This window comes from Cygnus olor, chromosome 1 (assembly GCF_009769625.2).
Source record: "Cygnus olor isolate bCygOlo1 chromosome 1, bCygOlo1.pri.v2, whole genome shotgun sequence".
Lineage (NCBI taxonomy): Eukaryota > Metazoa > Chordata > Aves > Anseriformes > Anatidae > Cygnus > Cygnus olor.
Genome location: NC_049169.1, coordinates 75944059 through 75964595, shown reverse-complemented (window position 1 = coordinate 75964595; position 20537 = coordinate 75944059). Strand labels below are relative to the sequence as shown.

At 38.3% G+C, this 20537-nt stretch overlaps 1 protein-coding gene across 5 annotated transcripts in view; it reads right to left on the bottom strand.

The window, feature by feature from the left end:
* ITPR2 (inositol 1,4,5-trisphosphate receptor type 2) overlaps positions 1-20537 on the bottom strand; it is a 268838-nt gene that overhangs the window by 146037 nt on the left and 102264 nt on the right. For all 5 annotated transcript variants that reach the window (XR_005816274.1, XM_040545169.1, XM_040545170.1 and 2 more), the window contains 9 exons: positions 15743-15936; positions 13061-13193; positions 12067-12124; positions 10365-10530; positions 8267-8440; positions 4013-4102; positions 3755-3880; positions 2233-2355; positions 837-1037 (listed from right to left, as the gene is read on the bottom strand). Coding sequence is in view for 4 of the 5 variants with exons in the window: in XM_040545169.1 (XP_040401103.1) it covers positions 837-1037; positions 2233-2355; positions 3755-3880; positions 4013-4102; positions 8267-8440; positions 10365-10530; positions 12067-12124; positions 13061-13193; positions 15743-15936 (1265 nt within the window). In the remaining variant the exon portion in view is untranslated. The remainder of the gene's footprint in view (positions 1-836; positions 1038-2232; positions 2356-3754; positions 3881-4012; positions 4103-8266; positions 8441-10364; positions 10531-12066; positions 12125-13060; positions 13194-15742; positions 15937-20537) is intronic.

Genomic DNA, 20537 nt, shown 5'->3' with positions numbered 1-20537 from the left:
CCTCTGTTTTCTTTCTGAAGATACACTTTGAAAAAAACAAATGCACTTTGAAAAGTAAAGTGTTTGTTACTATGAACCTACCTGGGCTTTTTACCATTTTCAGTTTTCCCCACTTTATTAATCTCATTGAACTTTTAACATAATTACAGTTAAATGCACAAGAGTCTGCAAGTTGAAGACTTCATTTATCATGCACACTATATATCAAATCCTACTTGCAGAGAAGTCAATTAGGTATTTCCTTAGTAACATTACTGGCATAAAGGTTTGTCCACGAACCACTCTGTGGAATTTATCAGGTCAGAATCCAGATTTAGCTAGTTGGAGTAGTTCTACTAACTCTAGCAGAAATGCCCCAGAATTACAACATTATAAACAAAAGCAGAAACTAGTAGGTAGAATCATTACATGGTTACACAGCAAAAAAGTGGTCTACAACACCACTTAAGACAAACTGATAGAGGTAAGAGCCTATTACACAGTAAAAGAGTACCACAATATTTTAAGTTGGGCATGTAGATAGGATCCTAAGATACACTACAGAAAAATGGTTTATGTAACTCAGATTTACATGCTACATCTTCTGCAAATAGACATCTCTGTATCACCATGATAACACCCATGTTTTCTTTCTAGTAGCTATACAGTTGGCCTTATAAAATTAGACTAAACTTCCTAAAACATCTGCTAAAATATTATTTATGATACCAGTTAAGATTCTAAAGCTATGATGCCATTTTATACCATTGGTATTAAGAGCAAAGAAAGCAACCTCAAAATACTAATGTGTTAAAAAGACATCATGTGAACAATTAAAATATGAAGCGTTAACTTACCTCTGTCATTACCATGTCCTGGCATTTTTTCACATATTTGCCATCTGCTTTTACAATGGTCTGCAGGAAACGCAAGTATTCCACATGACGGCCATGGGTCTCAATGCAGTGTACAAAATGCTGCACCACTCTCTCACTGATTTCGTTACAAAGAAGGTAGTTATTCATGAAGATGTGCCGCATGGTTTCAGCTTCCAGAAGCTAAACAGATTAAAATTGAAACAGCAGATTTATTCTGAGGTTGAGAAATACACAGGGCTCTAGGCTAGAGAAAGGCATACTGGTAAAGGGAGACTGAAAGAATACAGTGTGTACCAGCCCAGATATTAATCAGTAACCTTAAGGTTACTTTCCTTTCTGGATTTTATGATGACATTTCTCCACACTTTTCTATGACTCCAAAATGTCCTAAGTAGGCATAAACAAAATATATGCCTACATGAAAGGTGAAGACACACATACAGTACACTGCTAGATCACTGTGCTAGAGCACATCCAGACAGTATGCACTCTGCAAACTTTTACTTCAAACTTGCTCCAAATGCTCATGAGAGTCAGGTGTGCTCCTGGAGCACACACTTCTGTTTCGAATCATCTCAAAAGAATAAGGAATTCACAAACACATTGAGTTCATGCCACAACATGAACAAAAGCACAGTAACTGAGCTGACCAGAAAATTAGCTTCCAAAGAACACATATGAAAAAGTGAAAGCAGGCTCCATACTTGGCACCTGAATTAAGTGTTAATGTTGGATAAGATGAAATCTGAGATCTAATCTCCATCACAGTCTGGTCTTCACTAACTTCACAAAAAAGCATAAATAAAAAATAACAAAACAAATGTTTCCTCAAGTAATACAAACAAGTCAGAGGTCTACAGTCCTAATATTCACACTTTTTCTAATAAAAACATGTTATGCTCAGTAGATCTGCCACTGAGGGAGATGTTATTCTGTATGTCCAGATCTGTAAACACACACATACACAGAGACATATAGAACTCATTTTTAATCATCATCACCAAAAACATGGGTCAGATTCTGCGATCACTCAAACTTCATGCAAGCATAATCACAGCATCTTATCCCCTGACTTACAGTCCAGATGTAAGTTAACTCATCCTAATAAATTATCACAGTCAAGCTACACACAATGTGATGATGTGACACATGTTAATAGATACTTCCAATAAACCCCATAGGTAATACTGTTTTCCACTTTTAAAACAGCAACACTGAAAACAATGAAATCGAGGGCAATGATAACAGAGAAAAGACAGGAGAGAGAAGGCAGAGAAGGCATAATTTAATTAAATTATTTATTTAGCACTGTCATTTTTCAGTGAGCCTAAATTTACTTCCATTTATAGTATTCTATTTAAAATGAAATACTTACCCCTGGAGTTAAGAATAAATTGAGATTTTTGTGGAGGAGAACTTGATTTTGAGGATTTCCTCGGCAGAAATTCTGAAGAAAAGTGTGGGCTAGATTCATAACTTCATTCATCTTTTCATCGCTCTGCAGAAGGAGAATGCATTAGCTGGATGTACCTTAACATACCTGTTATACCTGCACAATGTGAATTCAGCCAGGAACAAAACAAATCTCCTGACTCTTTACAGTCCAGGAATTCTCCTTCTGGTAAAAGCCACTGATACAGTTTCCTTTAGAGTCCATTAGTGACCATACCTTACTCTGAATCTACTTAACTATAGGGAGTCACAGGTAATGGCACAAACACTAAAAGTTTCCAATTCATTCCATTCAGTTTTCTTAGCCTTGGGTCTCATGGCTTAGCCTACAGTTACTGTTCTTCTATGAATTTCTGGAGGACACTACTGGTTGTTTTTTTTTTGTTTTTTTTTTTTTTTTTTGTGGTTCTACTATTAAAAAAAAGTAATAACTGCAAGATATTAAAGGTACTGATCTCAAAGCAAGATCTCCTAGTGCACGTTTATCACTTCCTCATTAAAAAAAAAAAAGCAGTAAGTGGCTTGATTTTCAAAAGTGTTGTCTAGTCTGCACTGATTTCAAGCTTCTGAAAAGCTTTGGTTTTTATATAGCTACATACAAAATACACGTATATATGCGTGTGTGCACCTACACTCATGTTCACACATACACCCCACACAAATATATATGTCCGGTTTCATCCCGATTTTATATTCCTCTCATATAATATTCTAACCATGATGTGATAAACCATCTTTATCAACAAGCACTATTATTTTACTGAAGAAAGCTGAACCTAGTGTCTCTATCATAACATTAGTATATAACACTCAGGAAAACACAGCCCAGAGGAGCTTTTATCTCCTTCCAATGCTTCACATAAGATCTAAAAAGATGTGCTCCTCAAAAGGCTATCTAGATCATTCACTTGTATGCTCACTACCACTAAATCAGTACAAAATCACAACATCTTATGAAAAGCCTACAGATGGAAGTAGGCTGGAGGCTTGCCACTACAGAAACACTGAAATGATTTCAGACTTGGTCCTTGAAAGCTTGTGTGTTCATCTTACGTACCTAGAATAGCGTTCATATTAGTATCTAACAGTGGAATTTAGATACCCTGCCAGGAGCTCCACTAAATCGTAATATCTAACTGTACAGTGTCTGCAGTTCAAAGGTTTGCCCATTTCAGGAATGGGATGACAGCACTGACATCCAGGAACCTTAGGTAGTCAACATTAACTCTTAGTAAAACATACTCTTTGTAGACACCCATATTTAAACTCGATCCCAATCCCAAACCCATTACTATTAAGGGAGAGTAAACAGCATCACCATTTTACATTTCTACCACAGTTCACTAAATTTGACGAGGAGAATTTTTCAAGTTGATTTTTGGGCCTTTTCAGGCATTTCTCTTTACTGAGTTCATGTCCTTTATCAACAAAATTATCAGACTAACCTTTTCATAGGGTATCTGCAGAAGGTCCAAGACTACCAAGTGGGCACCCATATTTTTCAGCAAGCGCTGCTGCTGATTTCGACACTTTTTATTCTGAACACACAGTTTGCTGAGTCGAATCAAAATCTATAAATAAACAAATAAGTATGCAAAAAAAGAAAGATGACATATTAGATAAAAACACAAAATATTTTAAAACAATTACTGAATCTACTTATCACAAGTATTTCACGCAAGTTTCTTGGCAGATATACCAACCTCTTTAACAATGTTGTAGTTATTGCTTTTATTGCTGTCTATCTGGGGTTTTTTGGTTCCATCCTCTATTGGACTCAAAATATTTGACTCCTGTAACAAAGAACATATAACAAAAGCTGATCTATTGCAATTTCCTCAACATGAACTAATTATACAGAGCAACAAGTGAAGAAACAACATCACAACACCTCATAAGGCACAGACATAACACAGATGATAAAGAAAAAGACTCTTCAATAACTATCCACCAGTTACTGTTCAGTGATTTAAAAGATTCACATTCAAGAATCCTTCTCTTGTTTCATCCTTCTCTTGTTTCATATTTCCAACATGATTTGAAACAATTATTCTATGTCTTCATGCTTCTGATTCTCCTAAAAAAATAACACATCCTTAAAACATTGACCAGACATAGAATGGAATCAACAAGGAATTCAGGCATTATGAGAATGGGAACTGTAACAGTATTTCAATAGCCACCACTTGCTCTGCCCAAAAACACGCGTTTTCAAATTTCATTGTGTTCTCAAACTTCCTAATGTTTTAGGAAATGGAATAATGCTAAAAAAGACATGTGCACACCAATCTGAATGTTTTTGTCACCTGAAACCCCTCTCTGGACTTTCTTAGTTGATTGTGAAGATTAGGAGTTCTATAAATTCCATCTGGTCTAAATTTCCAGCTAGGCAAGAACAGCTGACCCACTTGGCCATGGAAACTGTTTATAACAGTGTCAGCACTGCTGTTCAGCATGGTCATGTTGATCTATGCAACAACAGTGGATTTTTATTTGTTTAGGTTGTTAGTATGCATGCTGCCTTCTCTCTAGCTGTTTGAATCAATACTTTGGAAGATATTTCAGACTCTTTGCTATAATTAACCACTCTTTTCTGTTCTGGGACTGTGGGTTAACCAAGATTAATCTACCTGTTACTTTTATCAGCCTTCTTCCTCAATCAAAGTAGTTTTATAATCCATGTGAACTATACGTCTTATGTGGAAATGCTGATCAGCATTAAACTGCTGAATCCATCCCTTTTTCCTAACAAAATAAAAACCTGTTTATTGAACCAGTAATAGTATTCCAGGGGCTTAGTTATCAAGAGATAATCACACCACTGGGATACCAGAGACACTCAGTTGCGTATCTTGCCTTGTTACGCCCTGTGATAGACATTCTCTGTCATGCTTTTCCACAGGGGACAGGAAGTCATAGAGCTTAAGTCACTGAGAAAGGTTCTCTTCTGAGAATCTCTCTCCTCCACCTTTAGGATATGGGATTTTCTGAAAAAGAAATACTTTCTTTATTCATAAAGTTCACAGGCAACCAGGATATCACTCTGCACCAGTTTTAAGGTTGTTTTGTTTTAACAGCCCCCAAACAGAGGCCCAGGTTCTAGCATTTAGTCTGAGTAGTTCCCCACTGCTGACATAGTCTCATTCAATTCAGCACGATGGCTATGCGAGGCACTAATCTGCATCATGGCAGCACAGTTTTGCCCTCCATGGGCTATATTTATTTAACAGGGGAGTGAGGAGCATTCGCAGGCTTCAGTTCAAAATCTCAACCAATGTATGTTGCTTCAGGAGATGTTTGTCTAAAACACTTCCACAAGCAAGGCAATCTACCAAAGACCAGCACAGGAGAAGAGTAAGGAACACTAAACACTTGAGGGTGCTGAAAGTTTATACCATTTGAAACCTCTTTAAACTTTCTTATCAGATTTTGAAGATGAGAAGTTCTGTTAAGTTTCACTGGACTGTATTCCAGTTTCACCTTTGAGTTCTTTTACTGAGAGTGTATATTTCTCCTCCTCAGATCTATGTTTCTGGTGCTACACCACCAACGCATCCTCCAGTGACTGGACAGTAAAGACCACACTTTGTGTAGTCCAGGGTATGCATAGACTCTTAACACCCTTACTAGAGACACCCATGCAAACGGGCTTTATCTACTTTTCCTTTACAAAGCAAGGCTCAGTTATGTGGGATCAATTTCAGCATTTCTTCCTAATGCTATGCAGTGTCTAATTCATGTCTGACCTAAGTCCTAACACTCTTTCCTGTAATTCTGGTCTCCACTTCCTACCAAAATGATCTTGCATGGCTGTAAAATCTTGTGTTATGGATACTTTATTTAGAAGAACAGGGCCACTGTTCTAAAACTTCTGGAGTCATGTGACTGTATTTAAAAAAACAAAACAAAACAAAAACACAAGTCTCTAGCCCTTGACCCAAAAAATGACCCAAAAAGATTCAAAAGCCCAAGGGGGAAAAAAAAAACATTAATATATATGATTTTTTTTAAAAATCCTTACGCCAATCTTGCAATATGAGGACAGAAATGTGGGCTTAACATACAACTGTCCTAGAATGTAATTTAAGCCCTTGTGCACACTTCAACATTGTTTGAGATAAAATAAGGACCTAGATGTTCATCCAGATCCGTACCAAATACTCAGGACCCATTCCAAAAAAGCATGGGATCTCACAGGGATATTTATCTGCTTGCAGCTAGTCACCTGCTCCATACGTTGTAGATTATGACCAGCACCTCACCTCCTAAATCAGACTTAAAATAACAAAGAGTAAATTCACTATAGTATTGCCAGGTAAAAATATTTCCTGCCAATTTAAGAATAATTTAACAGGGAAAAAATAATGGACAAGATTCTGAGCTACTGTAAACTGGTGCAGCCCTCATGGAATTACCACCAGATGATCTAACCAGTTGTGCAGACTACCTATTACTGTTCTGATACTATCCACTCACAGATCTGTCAGAGATAATATTGTGTATCTGCTGAAGCACTGCTAATCCATACAGATCCACTAATGCCTCATGAGGAAAAAAAATCAAAACATTCCACTTAGAGATGCTTCTGTCTCAAGCACATTGTTTTGTCACCCCGTCATGCAGTTTCTTTGCCATCGGGGCTATCTGTAGGAGTAAAAGGATCTTATTACATTTCAAAAATACATTATTGCTAAAAAAACTTGTAATATCCAATTCTGTATCCTGTCGTCCCATTTCCTTTTCCATTCATTAAATGCATAAAGGACCATCTTCTTTCCTACTAGAGCTAAGCTTGAGGAAAGTAAGAAATCGCACATACTTATGCTCGTGGAATCTGTATTCCTCTCCCATTCCACCACCACTAGATTTAGTTAATTTATATCAGAGAAAGACGAGGACCTATACTGTCCCAAGAAACTTGTATTCTCCTTTGAGGGGTTGGATTTTCCCCTTATAAAGCCACAAAAAATCTACTTTCCCATCTGAAAGGCATAGAGTATCTTCTAGACATCTGTAAACATCCTCTGTCTTCTCAATAGCTCCTACTCTCCCACAATGCACAATGGCTTCTCCCACAATGGCTTCACAATGCTGTATCATCTCCACTTGGCTTCCTACTTTCTCGCCCTGTGCAGGAGAATCTTGCCACAGAAGAAAATAAGGAAAGTGCTCTGTCAGAATTCGCACTTCATCTCTCCCCACTTCCTCTGATGAAAATGGAAGATTGGTAATAAACGGTGGTGGGAAAGCCTTCATTATCGACCATTTTGTCACAAACCTCAACCACAGCAACTCTTGCAAAACTCTGCATTTTCTCATAAACTCACACAGGAGTTAGGCAATTACATGAGGACCTCAGCTTTCATTGAAAAAAAAAAAAAAATTAACTAACATCTGATCTTCAGGGTTCCAAACTCAAGTTTCAAGTTCAAAAGTCTCTAAAAAATCACAATATTCCCAAAGAGTCTGGGAAACTGAAGGAAAAAGTTGCTCACTTCAAAAATCTCAATATTCTTAGGTCAATTTTATGTTTGGTGGAGAACAGGCTTACTCATGATGTTTGAAAAACGCGGGCTTGATTGTGCTTGTCTTTCCTAGCTGCAGAAACAAATATTGCCTATTCTTTCTTCAAGCAAGTCAACACAACAGCCAACACGTGATCCCTAGATGACTTCCATGGTTACAGTGTGATGCCATATACTATGTCTTGCTTGCGAGACATTAAGGAAGACAGCTCTGTAACATAAGAACGCAGTTACTGAAAAGAGCAGGAGAGAACTTTCACCACACTGGTGAAAGAAGTTTTATCTTCTATTCTGTCTAATCCTAAAGCTCAGCCAGAATACTAATTGTTCTTGCTTTTGCTATTTTGATTAACCAGATCACCAGTTTGCAGTTGTTCATCAAACTATACATTCATATCAAAACAATTCTAGCAGCAAAGGCTTTAAACTCACCTCTATTGGCTCTTCTCCCCCTTTGGTCTGATTATCGCCCACATCTCCACTCTCATAAGTACTGTTTTTTTCAACCCACAGTTCTGATTTTTCTACAGTCAGACGTAGCTGATCAAGATCAGCCTTGATTTGCTTGTAGTTATCAACATCTTGATTAGACACCAGCAACTGAACCTGGAAATACAGTAAATTGTAAAGCTATTATAGCACTAGCACCAGCACTTACACCTGGGAAATTTGCTTGCCAGTTTCCATTTTAAGTCCCTCTTTTCAGATGTTTTTTGCAACCTTCCCTACGAAACTGAAACATGGCACAAACAGTCTTTTTAGCCTCCATTCACTAAAAACCTTTAACAGAGCTGTGGCTGCCCAAAGCAGGATAGCTATAACACTCACAGCATTCTCCTTCCTTCTTTAATAAGCTGCAAAACATTTTCAGCACAAGTAAATATATACAAGACCCTGAGCTCTCAGCAGAGTTAGCTCTGATGCTATGATTATGATCCTCATGGTATTAAAACAACACAATTAGAAATAGCTTATCCCATCAGCATGGTACTTCACAAGAAAAGGAAAAAAAAAAAAAAAGATGATATGACAAGGAATCAGGACATCCAGAGAAAAGTGAGAATGGTCAGCAACTTCAGTGATCACCTACATCACCATAATCAAATACTGATAAATATCGTACCTTTAACACTGTTAGAGCAGATCAGAAAAATTTGTTTGAATAGCTTACAAACTGATGTTCAGGTTCAGACAGTTTCCTGCCATCTGAGTGGATGCCTCTTTATCTCACTTTCATTTTTTGTACTGCTGAAATTATCTGTTCTTTCTTTTCATTACTTCTAGTTCTTGATTTAGCACGATTTACACATTTCCTTTCTTTCTAATGGTCTTTGCTCTCCCAAGATTATTAATTAAGATAATGTACCAACAAAATAACAACAATCTGTACAATAAATCAATAGGCACTATTAAGAAATCACACTTATTTAAAAGTATATAGTCACATGGCAGATAGAAACACTGACAGGGAAATTAAAGAAAAAAATCACTACTTGCAGGCAAATATTCACTATTTTGTAACATTAAGTTTTCATCATTTTCTCTTAGTCTAGTACAATTCATTATTTTGCAGAATTTACGAATGCTGCCCATCCACAAATATTCATATTTCATGTTCTCTGTAGTCTTTTCTGTGTATTTGCCAATCAGCCTTCTCCTTCCTATATGAAAACATGTAAAGCTTCTCAAACTTACCTCATAATAAAAGCTATTTATGCACCTAACCAGCAAGGCCTAACTTTAACATCCAGGTGGGAGGCCATTATGCTACATTGCAAAAAAAAAAAAACATTAAACAAAAGCTTTCCAGGTCTTTATCATTCATCTGTTTTTAAAAAGGAGAAACCTCCACATCTTACATAACAATAAGACAACATGCTAGCAAACTCCTGAAATAAGCATCAGATGGTCTTAACAACATATGTTATAGGGTTACATAACAGAAATGTGTCTGTCATCTAGCCCCATGACATCAGATTTCCCAGTACTAATCCCCTGACACATGGAGTACGCACATGCAATGGTATCAAGCAGAAAGAGTAAAAGCTGAAAACGGGCTTGGCTGTATTACTCGCTTTCTGTTATTTGGGCATGTCTGTATCATGCACAATGCAAGGACGCCTGAATTAGAACTAAAATTGAAAACATCGCATGTATAACAACAGTTTCACACACAGCTTAGGTAGTCCTGAAGACAGGAAAGTCTTGTTGCTGACATGGGTAAACGGTTTGCAGAACACAAGCTACTACCTCAGTCTCTGAGGGATCACTACAATAAGTCTCACTGTGGGATACGTGCGTCCCAGACGTTACCATGGACATACATTTTCAGTAGTGGGTGCACAACTAGAATATACACCAGCACATATATTCAACTCTAACAACAACAAGAAAATCTCTGCTTATTTGGGACTTTTAAGAAAAGTTCTTTTAGCATTATCAAGCTACAAACAGCAATTCAGGTAAGAAAAGCAGCCTTTGGAAATACTTTCCTCACAGTTCCCTGAAATAATACTATGCCCATCTATACCTGTTTAAATGCTTGCAGAACTTCTGCTCTCTGGCTGAAGTGCTTAAAGAGCAGATGCAGAGCACCTGAGAGCAAAGGAGGGTAGTCGTGCATGATAAGGTGAATGAGGACCCGTAAAAAAGTTCTGCCCCCTTCATCATCAAGTTGAACCGCGTTTTTTTCTTTTCTACAACAGAAATAGGGGAAAAAAAGACCAAATAAAGTAAGTAAAAGCTTTTGACATAAATATGCCTGCACACACAATCTTTATTTGACAGAGCTCTTAAAATCAAATCTAATATGCTGTGGGATGTAAATTATAAACACCCCTTTAACGTTTTTTATAAGGACTTCAATCGTATGGTTGGATGTTGTTTTGGCAATCTTGTAGTAGAATGGACAAAATGGAATTAAAGTAAATATGTATAAAATGTGTCAAATATTGTGATTAAAATCCATATTGCAAAAACATTTGTTTATGTTGCAGATAAATTGTGCCAAGCTCGTTCACAGTCCAAACTAACTGAAGGCAACAGCATTTTATCAGAGATTAATTTGGCCCTATCCTTTTCACTCCTTCCCTTTTCAGCTGCTATTAAAATGTCATTCAAAAAAAAATAAACTAAAATATTGTAGGAATTGCCAAAAGCATCATATTTCTGGAATAGCTTTTACAATCTGGAGCAACAGAAAGCAGATTTACACATAACATATCAAAGCAGAAATAATGTTTCCAAAAAAACATTCAGTCTCTCTGTTCATTTTAAAGATGCAGATGCCAGGGGCTATGTGTTGTTTTACATTATGGGAGTTCAGGAAGAGGACTGGAGGCATTGCTCTCGCTGGTAAAGATTGAGAACGCATAAGGGACAGAGAGGAAAGATCAGAAATTCCATCGTGCGGATCTTTCTTCCTAGTTCCAGGAAAAACTTTAAAGTCCAAGGCTTTGTCTAAATGGGAATCATTTTTACTGGTATGATTATAAAATTGTACCAGCAAAGTAAACCAATATAGTGATAATGGTAGTAACTCTCCAATGTGGATATTTTCTGTGCTTTTTTTTTTTTGTTGCTGTTGTTCACAGCATAGCTAAAACCACTTCCAGGACTCTGCAAGCATAACTTGTGATCTACAGGCCTCTGGCGGTCCAGAAGATCATGGCAAGTGGGTCCACAGTTGATCTGTGGAGTCATGAAATAGATTACTGTTGGCATTACATTCTTAGTAATGTCAAGGACAGGGTGCAATGACAACAGGTCATGTGATCAATAAGAAATAGTGAGGGTCAACAGTAACCTCCAGATCCAAGAAATATGGGATGACAGTCATAAGGTACACCAGAAAATGGTCTTTCTTTAAAAGCACCCATATGAGACATTGTAGAGGGAAATAAATAGTGTGTTTTAGCCCAATACACCTGTACACCATTCCCTAGCTGCCTTTGGGAACAAGGCAAAACTTTCTACTGTCTTACAACTATAGACGATCAAGAGGGTGATCATCGCAGTCTGTCAACCATTCATATGCACTGGGCTGTTTGCTTGTTTGAAATCCAGGTCTCTTCTGGCACATTTCTGTCTACAAGTAGGTTATGTAATAAGTAGCCGCCAAAGGAAGAGAAACAGGTATGAAAACACATATAGAATAAAGAGACATTGTCCATGATAATTATCAAGGTGAACAAAGAGATGAATATAGAGAAGTAAAACTTCAGAGAATATACCTGCCAGCAAACATGGTTTCAGCCTGAGCTGCAATCTCATCTATGTCAGGAACAATTGCTGGAAAACAATCAAAATAACATTTTATTTTATTTTTTAACATACTGATCATTGTATAATCTGCACAGTGAAAAGGAACTCTGTCTTTAAAGTGGATATTATAAAGTGAAGGTCTTACTGCATTCCTCAGCTAAGCAAAACTCTGTATATTCAAGGGAAAAACAGAAGGGATAGAACAGGTGGAAGGAAATAGGACAGAGGGCAGGGTTAAATTGTGTTTTACTACTACTGAGGAAGAGCCAAATTCTAGTGATGCACTAGAGCTACATGGTGCTTTATCACAAATGACAGAATATAAAACTTTTACATTTTTGTTAGACCAGACAAACTCCATAAAGCAGCAAAATGAGATACATGAACTTCAGAATATTTATCATAAGCCATATCATTTACCACACCATTATTCTGCTTTACAATAACTTTAATATACCTTACTACTTAAGACTTCGATATTCTTTAACGACCCCATTGCTGCACAGCACCTCCAATTAAATTCTCCCCTACCTGTAGCTCATCACACATACAGCTGTCAGTCTTTCAAGCACCTCTGCATGCACAAAAACACTCTCTGAAAAGCCAAGCCATTCCAATGCCACATTCACCTCAGTTAAAGCAGTCCTCATCCACTCACAACCATTTTGTCCAAAATGTTTGTCATTTTCCAGTGTTTTGGGGAGAGTACAAATGAGAGAATAAATTGCCACAATGGGAGAAAGGAATCACATTTTAGTTTGAGGATGATAGACCAGCAAGCATCTTTTTTGTGGAATTCCTTACGATTTTCATTTTCTCACAAGCTTTTCAAATTCAAGTGACATGCATCTTCTGGTGTAGCTGAGTTTACTGCTTGCTAAAGTATCTGTAACAATGTAATACTCTACACATAATTATTTTACTTTGTAACTTTTTACTTTATAACACAATAGCAACATTTACCTGAGGGAATTCCTGGTGTGTCAGATGGAGACGTTGTAGAGCTATCGACATTTTCATTGTTTTCCCCAAACTCTCTCTTATAGATAGACAGCATGTAGGATATTCTATAGTCCAGTCTAACACTGAGAATAAACTACAAGAAGAAATTTAAAAATAAGACTTTTCTTCTCCCAAGTAATAACATGGGTTAGGTTTTTTTTGTTTTTGTGGTGGAATGTACAGGGATATATGATTATTTTAAATATGTCCACTATGAAATACAAATCCACTACATTTGTTTCAGCTTGCTGTGATTTCTTTTTTCCTTCCCACCACCCTGGGATGTATTGAACACTTCCCTGTCGTCTGCTGAATACTAAGCAGCAGACTTATTTGTCCTGAGGCTCCAGCACACTGCCTTGTCCATGCTGCCTACGAGCCAGAACAGTACATCCAAGCCCACGTTGAAACAGATTATTTCATATTTCAGCCAGGCTTCTAATAAGCAATAGTAATAAGAAGTGGTGTGGGGTTGAGAGTAAAGATGACAAGCTCAAGGATCACCCACTCAGATGCCTGACAGATTCTTTTAATTATTGGTGTCTTCAGCTGTGAAATCTGAAACTCATACAGGAAAAATCCTAAATCAAACCTGTAAGTGCTGCTTTTACATCAGAAAAGGGAGGAAAATAACCTGGCTATAGACATTAGTACCAACTGAAGGACTGAGAGGTACACATCCTACACTTCATCAACTGACTGCCCATCTACTGAGCTTCAGTACTTCCCATGTACATGCTCCTTGCCCACAGTAAATGTAAGCATACAATGAAGAGGTTTACAATTATTTAACATGTTTCACTTGCAGTGGGGATGAAATCATGTACATTAAGTTACCAAGACTCAGGTGGCAAGTGATGACTAAGCAAGTGGTGGCAACCTGTTTCTTTGATCTCTAACTAAAATCATACAACCTCCCAGACCCAGAGTACTGTCATAAGATTTCACTAGGGTAACTAGACTATGCCATCTAAAAGCAAATAAAATGTCAGTTTAATAAACAACGTATTTTCTTTAAAATCTTCTAACAAAAGAGGAAAAAGGCAGGTTTATTTTGATTCCACAATCAAGTTACCCTGCCATTGTAGAAGCGAGATTTTTAAAAATACACATTTCTCCAGTCCACATGTAGTCAACTAAGTCTATCAGGCCATCTGTTTAATTCTGGCTGATAGCAGAATAGAAACTGTTAAGTAAAATACACCCTTACTTAAAGGAATAAGAGGATATATTGAGAATCCAGTTACTATAAACTGAAATATTTCTTAAAATAGAATAGTTTTAATCACCATTTTACTAGCTATGCATGACAATACAATAAATCTAAAATATTCTTACTTGCCTTTTAGGGTAATAGTGCAATAATGAAAGGTAACATGATTTAAGTTAATCCTTCTTCATTGCATTTTAAATGAAACTGAATTACTCTGCATTACTTGTGAACTAAGATCATATATAAGCATATATACCTGGGTTCACCCGCCATGACAACTTGCTAATCTGCAGTAATTTGACTACGTAACTAAACCATAACTAACAAACCACTGATAAAGCAACAACACAGGATTACTCTCCAGTCCTGGGTGCTCTTGCACTGAATATGCTCTGAAAGATGAAAGGCTGAAACAAAATGTGATTCTCTTTCCACTGAGCAGACAGAGAATGCTCAGGAAGAGGTTGGTGTCCTGGAATCATTCATCTGTGTATCAACCAGTAGAGCATGACAGCATGGAGAGAAATACATACAGTCACCAAGTCAAATGAAAATGAGAAACAATACACATGAATGGTATTCATTAGGTGATATCACTTCAGAACACTTCTTTCTCCCCCATAAGCCTTAAACTAAAGCAGCTCTGAAAGTAACGTATGCAGTATTGAGGATAATCTAACAACTGATAGCCTTTCAGATGACAAGTAATTAAGGTAATCTAAATAATTTATAAGCATTCGGAACAAATGGAATCCTTCAAAAGTGAAAAGGGTACCGACAGATGAGCAGAACTTAAACAAAACACTGAAAAATTCCATCAGTGCATAAGTATTGCAGGAACTGGGATTTGATATACAGAACATATGTGTGCCACTTTACTTACTAATAGCACAAAGTGAAAATTCTATCTAAGGAGGCACACTAGTGCCATTCAGCTTGTCAGTTCAACTAGGAGAATAGTCTGGGCTGCTAACAGTGGAAATCTGAAAAGGACTTCAAAATTGTGTGGTCTTGCCTGACTTCAGTGGGTCTATGTCCAATTCTGCCCTTCACCAAACTACTGCAAAGGTAGAGTCAATACTAAAGCCAAATAAGCTACCACAATGTAAAATGAGTGGTAATGAGACTGGAACAGGAACACTGTCTTTAGAAAACATCAGAGAGGTAGCTTAATGTACAAGTTCTGCCTCTTCACATTTATAATGATAGAGTTTCTACAGCACCTAGATCCTTCAGAAGTTAAATGTAACACAGTGAGGACCACAACTGTACCACAGTTCACACAGAGAAGTTTTCTTCCTCATATCAAAGCATTATTTACTCAATCAATAGATCAGTAAACAGCAAGAATGCAGGTAACAGAACCTGCCACTACGTGAATAAATAAATGTGAAAGAATTGCCATTTAACACTCCATCAATCATTATTACCTGCAAAATCTCAATGATTTTCAATTTGGTGTCCATTACAATCACGTCTTCACTCTCTGAGGTGCTGGCTTGCTTGCTTGGGTGAATGCTTGGCTGTACATCAGGGGCACTGAGGGGAAATATAGATCCTCTGCTCAGTACCATTTGGGTCATCATCTCTCCTACACCATGGATGGTCCTCATAACATTGTTTCCTATGTATTAAACACATACATATACATTTACCATCAGTGAAGCTTTCTTGCAAAGATATATACGACACATACAACCGTGTTGTCAAATGCCTTAACAGCCTTAATTGGCCTATTGAAAAAGAAGTCCTCAATTCCTCATCAAAAATCAGGAGAATGGATTCACTCAAATTACCCAATGGTTTTGTGAAAATTTTCTTCACTGATTTTCCAGGGAATCATTGCTTACAAGGTCAACAGAAGGAAAAGATACCAAAAGCTTTCTACAGCTCTGTTAGTATGTTCAAGAAATCATAAAAAGTAAAGCAAAAGGAATCTCAGTAGTTCACGTAATTCAATCCTTCATCTAAAGGCACATTATTTATATCTAAGACAACTTCTGAAAGAGGATTGTTTAACCCGTTTTTAAGAATATTTAATTGATAAATATCTCACCTTTTACGGCATTCCTAAACGAGCTATTCCACTTCTTGACTATGTTTATTGTTAGAAAACTTTTTTTTTTTACAGAGAACATTTATTGATATTTCATTTATATCTTCCACTGCTGTAATTTACGACCTTGCTTTGCAGATACATAGGAGGAGTTAATTTTCCATGCCTAATCCGACTGATGTCTTCCCCTTAATAATGACTGACCATAGAAAAACGCTTGATGGTAAAGATGCTTTTGGCACTGCAAAAGCTCAAGTTTCATATATGTCACTCTAACAGAGAGTAGAGATTTGAGGCTGTGAAAGACTGATTAATCTCTGTACATGGTCCAGATGACAGTCCACAATCCAAAGACAACTAAAACAACTACCCGGAGAAAGACTGATGCATCTTCCCAGAGTTGCTGGCCTTCTACTGTATGTGAATGAGTAACGAATAGGGCAGAAGCATCTCAACAAAGTCTGGAGCCGCTGCTGGGTGTATGTATACATGTATCTCTACATAACAAGCTGAATAGGAAACATGCCTATGCATGCTTAGGCTTGCTGAAGCTCATGATAAATATGATTAATCCCATTATACACACTGACCACCTGGACAGTTTGCAAATCCATATACATTTACATGTGTGCTTTATGTCTCTGTACTTACATGCGTGAGGTTGGATTCTGAGGTTTTGGATGTTGGTTTGTTTGTTTTAATAATTGAATAACAGAAATGAGAAATAATTATTTGTCTCACAGAACAGTCATTCCCTCAACTTCACAGAATCACAGAATCATCTAGGTTGGAAGAGACCTCCAAGATCACCTAGTCCAACCTCTGATCTAACACTAACAAGTCCTCCACTAAACCATATCACTAAGCTCTACATCTAAACCTCTTTTAAAGACCTCCAGGGATGGTGACTTAACCACTTCCCTAGGCAGCCCATTCCACTGCCTAACAACCCTTTCAGTAAAGAAGTTCTTCCTAATATCCAACCTAAACCTCCCCTGGCGCAACTTGAGCCCATTCCCCCTCGTCCTGTCACCAGCCACGTGGGAGAATAGACCAACCCCCACCTCGCTACAGCCTTCTTTAAGGTACCTGTAGAGAGCGATAAGGTCTCCCCTGAGCCTCCTCTTCTCCAGGCTAAACAACCCCAGCTCCCTCAGCCGCTCCTCGTAAGACTTGTTCTCCAGACCCCTCACCAGCTTCATTGCCCTTCTCTGGACTTGCTTGAGCACCTCGATGTCCCAACTTACATGAACTCATTTAGGAGAAGAGAGAGTTGAGATTCTTTCCCCATTCACTCCCACTTATGTAACCATACCCTTCAAAAAAGTCCCAAGAGATGGTTAGGTACTGAAGGTTGTCCTGAAAGTTAAACTATTATCTGTAATGACAGTACCCTTTGTAAGCTATACATAGAAAAAAAATGAATTTACACTCATTTGGAAAAAACCTTTAGTTCAGTCTAGTTGCAAGGTACCTATCGATGATGCCAGTTCAGCAAACTCAACCAAGAGATACCATTTGTTGCTATAGGTTATACTGCTCTTTCCCTATAGTGAATTTCAATAGGAAAAGCATCCCAAGGAATCAATGACTGTCTTCTTGCAAAGGCAGGGAGAAGCATGAATGAGAATATCATGCTACCTACCTACATGGATTAGTTTTCTTTCTTGCAAAGCACAGATCTGAACGAATGGAGAAAAGGAAGCGAATGACAGCATCTCTTTGCAGAAACAGTGCCAAGACCTAGACTACACCAAAAGCAAACAGAGAATGGAGATGTAGCTTTGTTGAGGTAAACCTGAATTGTTCTTGTATGTCTGTTGTACGTTTTAATCACCATGCAACCGCCAAATTTTACTCACATTGCAGAAATGCTCTTCCTAGATAATCTGCTGTAAAAAGCCAAAGCTATATTTTATTTTGTTAGCAATATCCTCCTCTTATGCTCTTCTTTCTTCAATCCGCAGAGCTCAAGTACTGCATGCAGGGAAAGAGGATGCCTTTAACCCTGACTTTAAAAGGAAACATACAGAGAATTTGCTTTTTCAAAGTAAATGAGGCAGATTAGTGTCATGTTTGAGGTCCCATTCAGCATCCAGTCTGGTGTGCAATCAGTGTGAATTGGTCTTTTGAAAAAAATACCTGAAGTCCCTACAAAAGGAAAAGATGTATTTCTGGCTTTGCATGATGTTAGGAAACAAAAGTTACAAGTCAAATTAAGGGCTAAATCCTCACATTAGGCAAGCACAGAAAGTTCTTGTAACTGCTTACAACAGCATAAAGCAAATATAAGTAAATCAAAATATCCTTCCTGCTGCAAAATGAACATTGTGCGTTTACCTTTCAAATCAAACAAAACAGCTGTGGAATAACATCCTGTGAATCTCTCTTTCTTCTTCCACACCATTTCTCCCAGTGTTCTAAACATGAATTTGCATCGAGCGTTATTCATTACATCCATGTAAAGCTAGATTACTAAGCGGAGAACCTTTAATCCTTATACTGGCTCTGGTTAAACTGACTTTTTCTACCTTCTTCATCTCCAAACTATGATACAAATGATCTCATTCAAATCATCCTGTCCTTGATGCTGACTGATAAGCCCATTTGAACACAGCAAGATCTATGGGTTGTGCAGCTCCTTCAGAGCCTGTAATAACCTTGCTTTAAATCTCAGATGGGAAGACACCATCCTCTCACTCACAACAGAGATTTCAAAATCCCTTTCACCACAGCTGTGCAGAACTGCATATAAATAGAGGCAATGCTATCCAGAAAGCTTGGGAATTCTTTATAAAACAGCTTGAGTCAACGGGGTTTAGCAGTTGATAATTAAACCACTAAATTTGAAGACAAGTCCAGAAGATACTCTTCTAGAAAACTAGACAAAACTGCAGTTTGTCCCAAATGATCTATAAGAATTTTGCGTTATCTTAAGAAGCTCGTGCCCGCTTTTCAAGACTGAAGTCAACTCAGTGTAAAGTTAGCAAAAAATCATAGAATCATAGAATATCCCGAGTTGGAAGGGACCCGTAAGGATCATCAAGTCCAACTCCTGGCACCGCACAGGTCTGCCCAAAAGTTTAGACCATGTGACTAAGTGCACAGTCCAATCACTTCTTAAATTCAGACAGGCTTGGTGCAGTGACTACTTCCCTGGGGAGCCTGTTCCAGTGTGCAACCACCCTTTCGGTGAAGAACCTCTTCCTGATGTCTAGCCTAAACTTCCCGTGCCTCAGCTTGACACTGTTCCCACGGGTCCTGTCACTGGTGATAACAGAGAATAGATCATCTGCCTCTCCACTCCCCCTCGTGAGGAAGTTGTAGACCGTGATGAGGTCTCCCCTCAGCCTCATCTTCTCCAGGCTGAACAGGCCAAGTGACCTCAGCCGCTCCTCATATGTCTTACCCTCTAGGCCCTTCACCATCTTCGTAGCCCTCCTCTGGACACTCTCCAACAGTTTAATGTCCTTTTTGTACTGTGGTGCCCAGAACTGCACACAGTACTTGAGGTGAGGCCGCACCAGCGCAGAGTAGAGCAGGACAATCACTTCCCTCGACCGACTAGCAATGCCAATGCCATGCTTGATGCATCCCAGGATACGGTTGGCCCTCCTGGCTGCCAGGGCACACTGCTGGCTCATATTCAACTTGCTGTCAACCACAACCCCCAGATCCCTCTCTGCAGGGCTGCTCTCCAGCGTCTCGTCGCCCAGTCTGTATGTATAGCCAGGGTTGCCCTGTCCCAGGTGCTGGACCCAACACTTGCTTTTGTTAAACTTCATGCAGTTGGTGATCGCCCAGCTCTCCAGTCTGTCCAGACCTCTCTGCAAGGCCTTTCCACCCTCAACAGAGCCAACAACTCTTCCAAGTTTAGTGTCATCAGCAAATTTGCTCAAAACACCTTCTAGTCCTACATCCAAATCATTTATAAAAGGTAATGTCTTTTTGGACAAGGATTCATACAAACCTCACTGATGGAAGAAATTTACAGGCAACACAGATGATAGGCATTGATACTGATTCTTCCACAAGTCCTGCTCAAGCCCAGTCCCAAGACCCAGTCATCACATTTACTCATTATCACTATGGTCCATGTCTCCCTCTCTCTATAGGGTGGGGAATAATCACTGCTCTCTCCTCAATATCCTCAGCAGAGCTCATGCTCT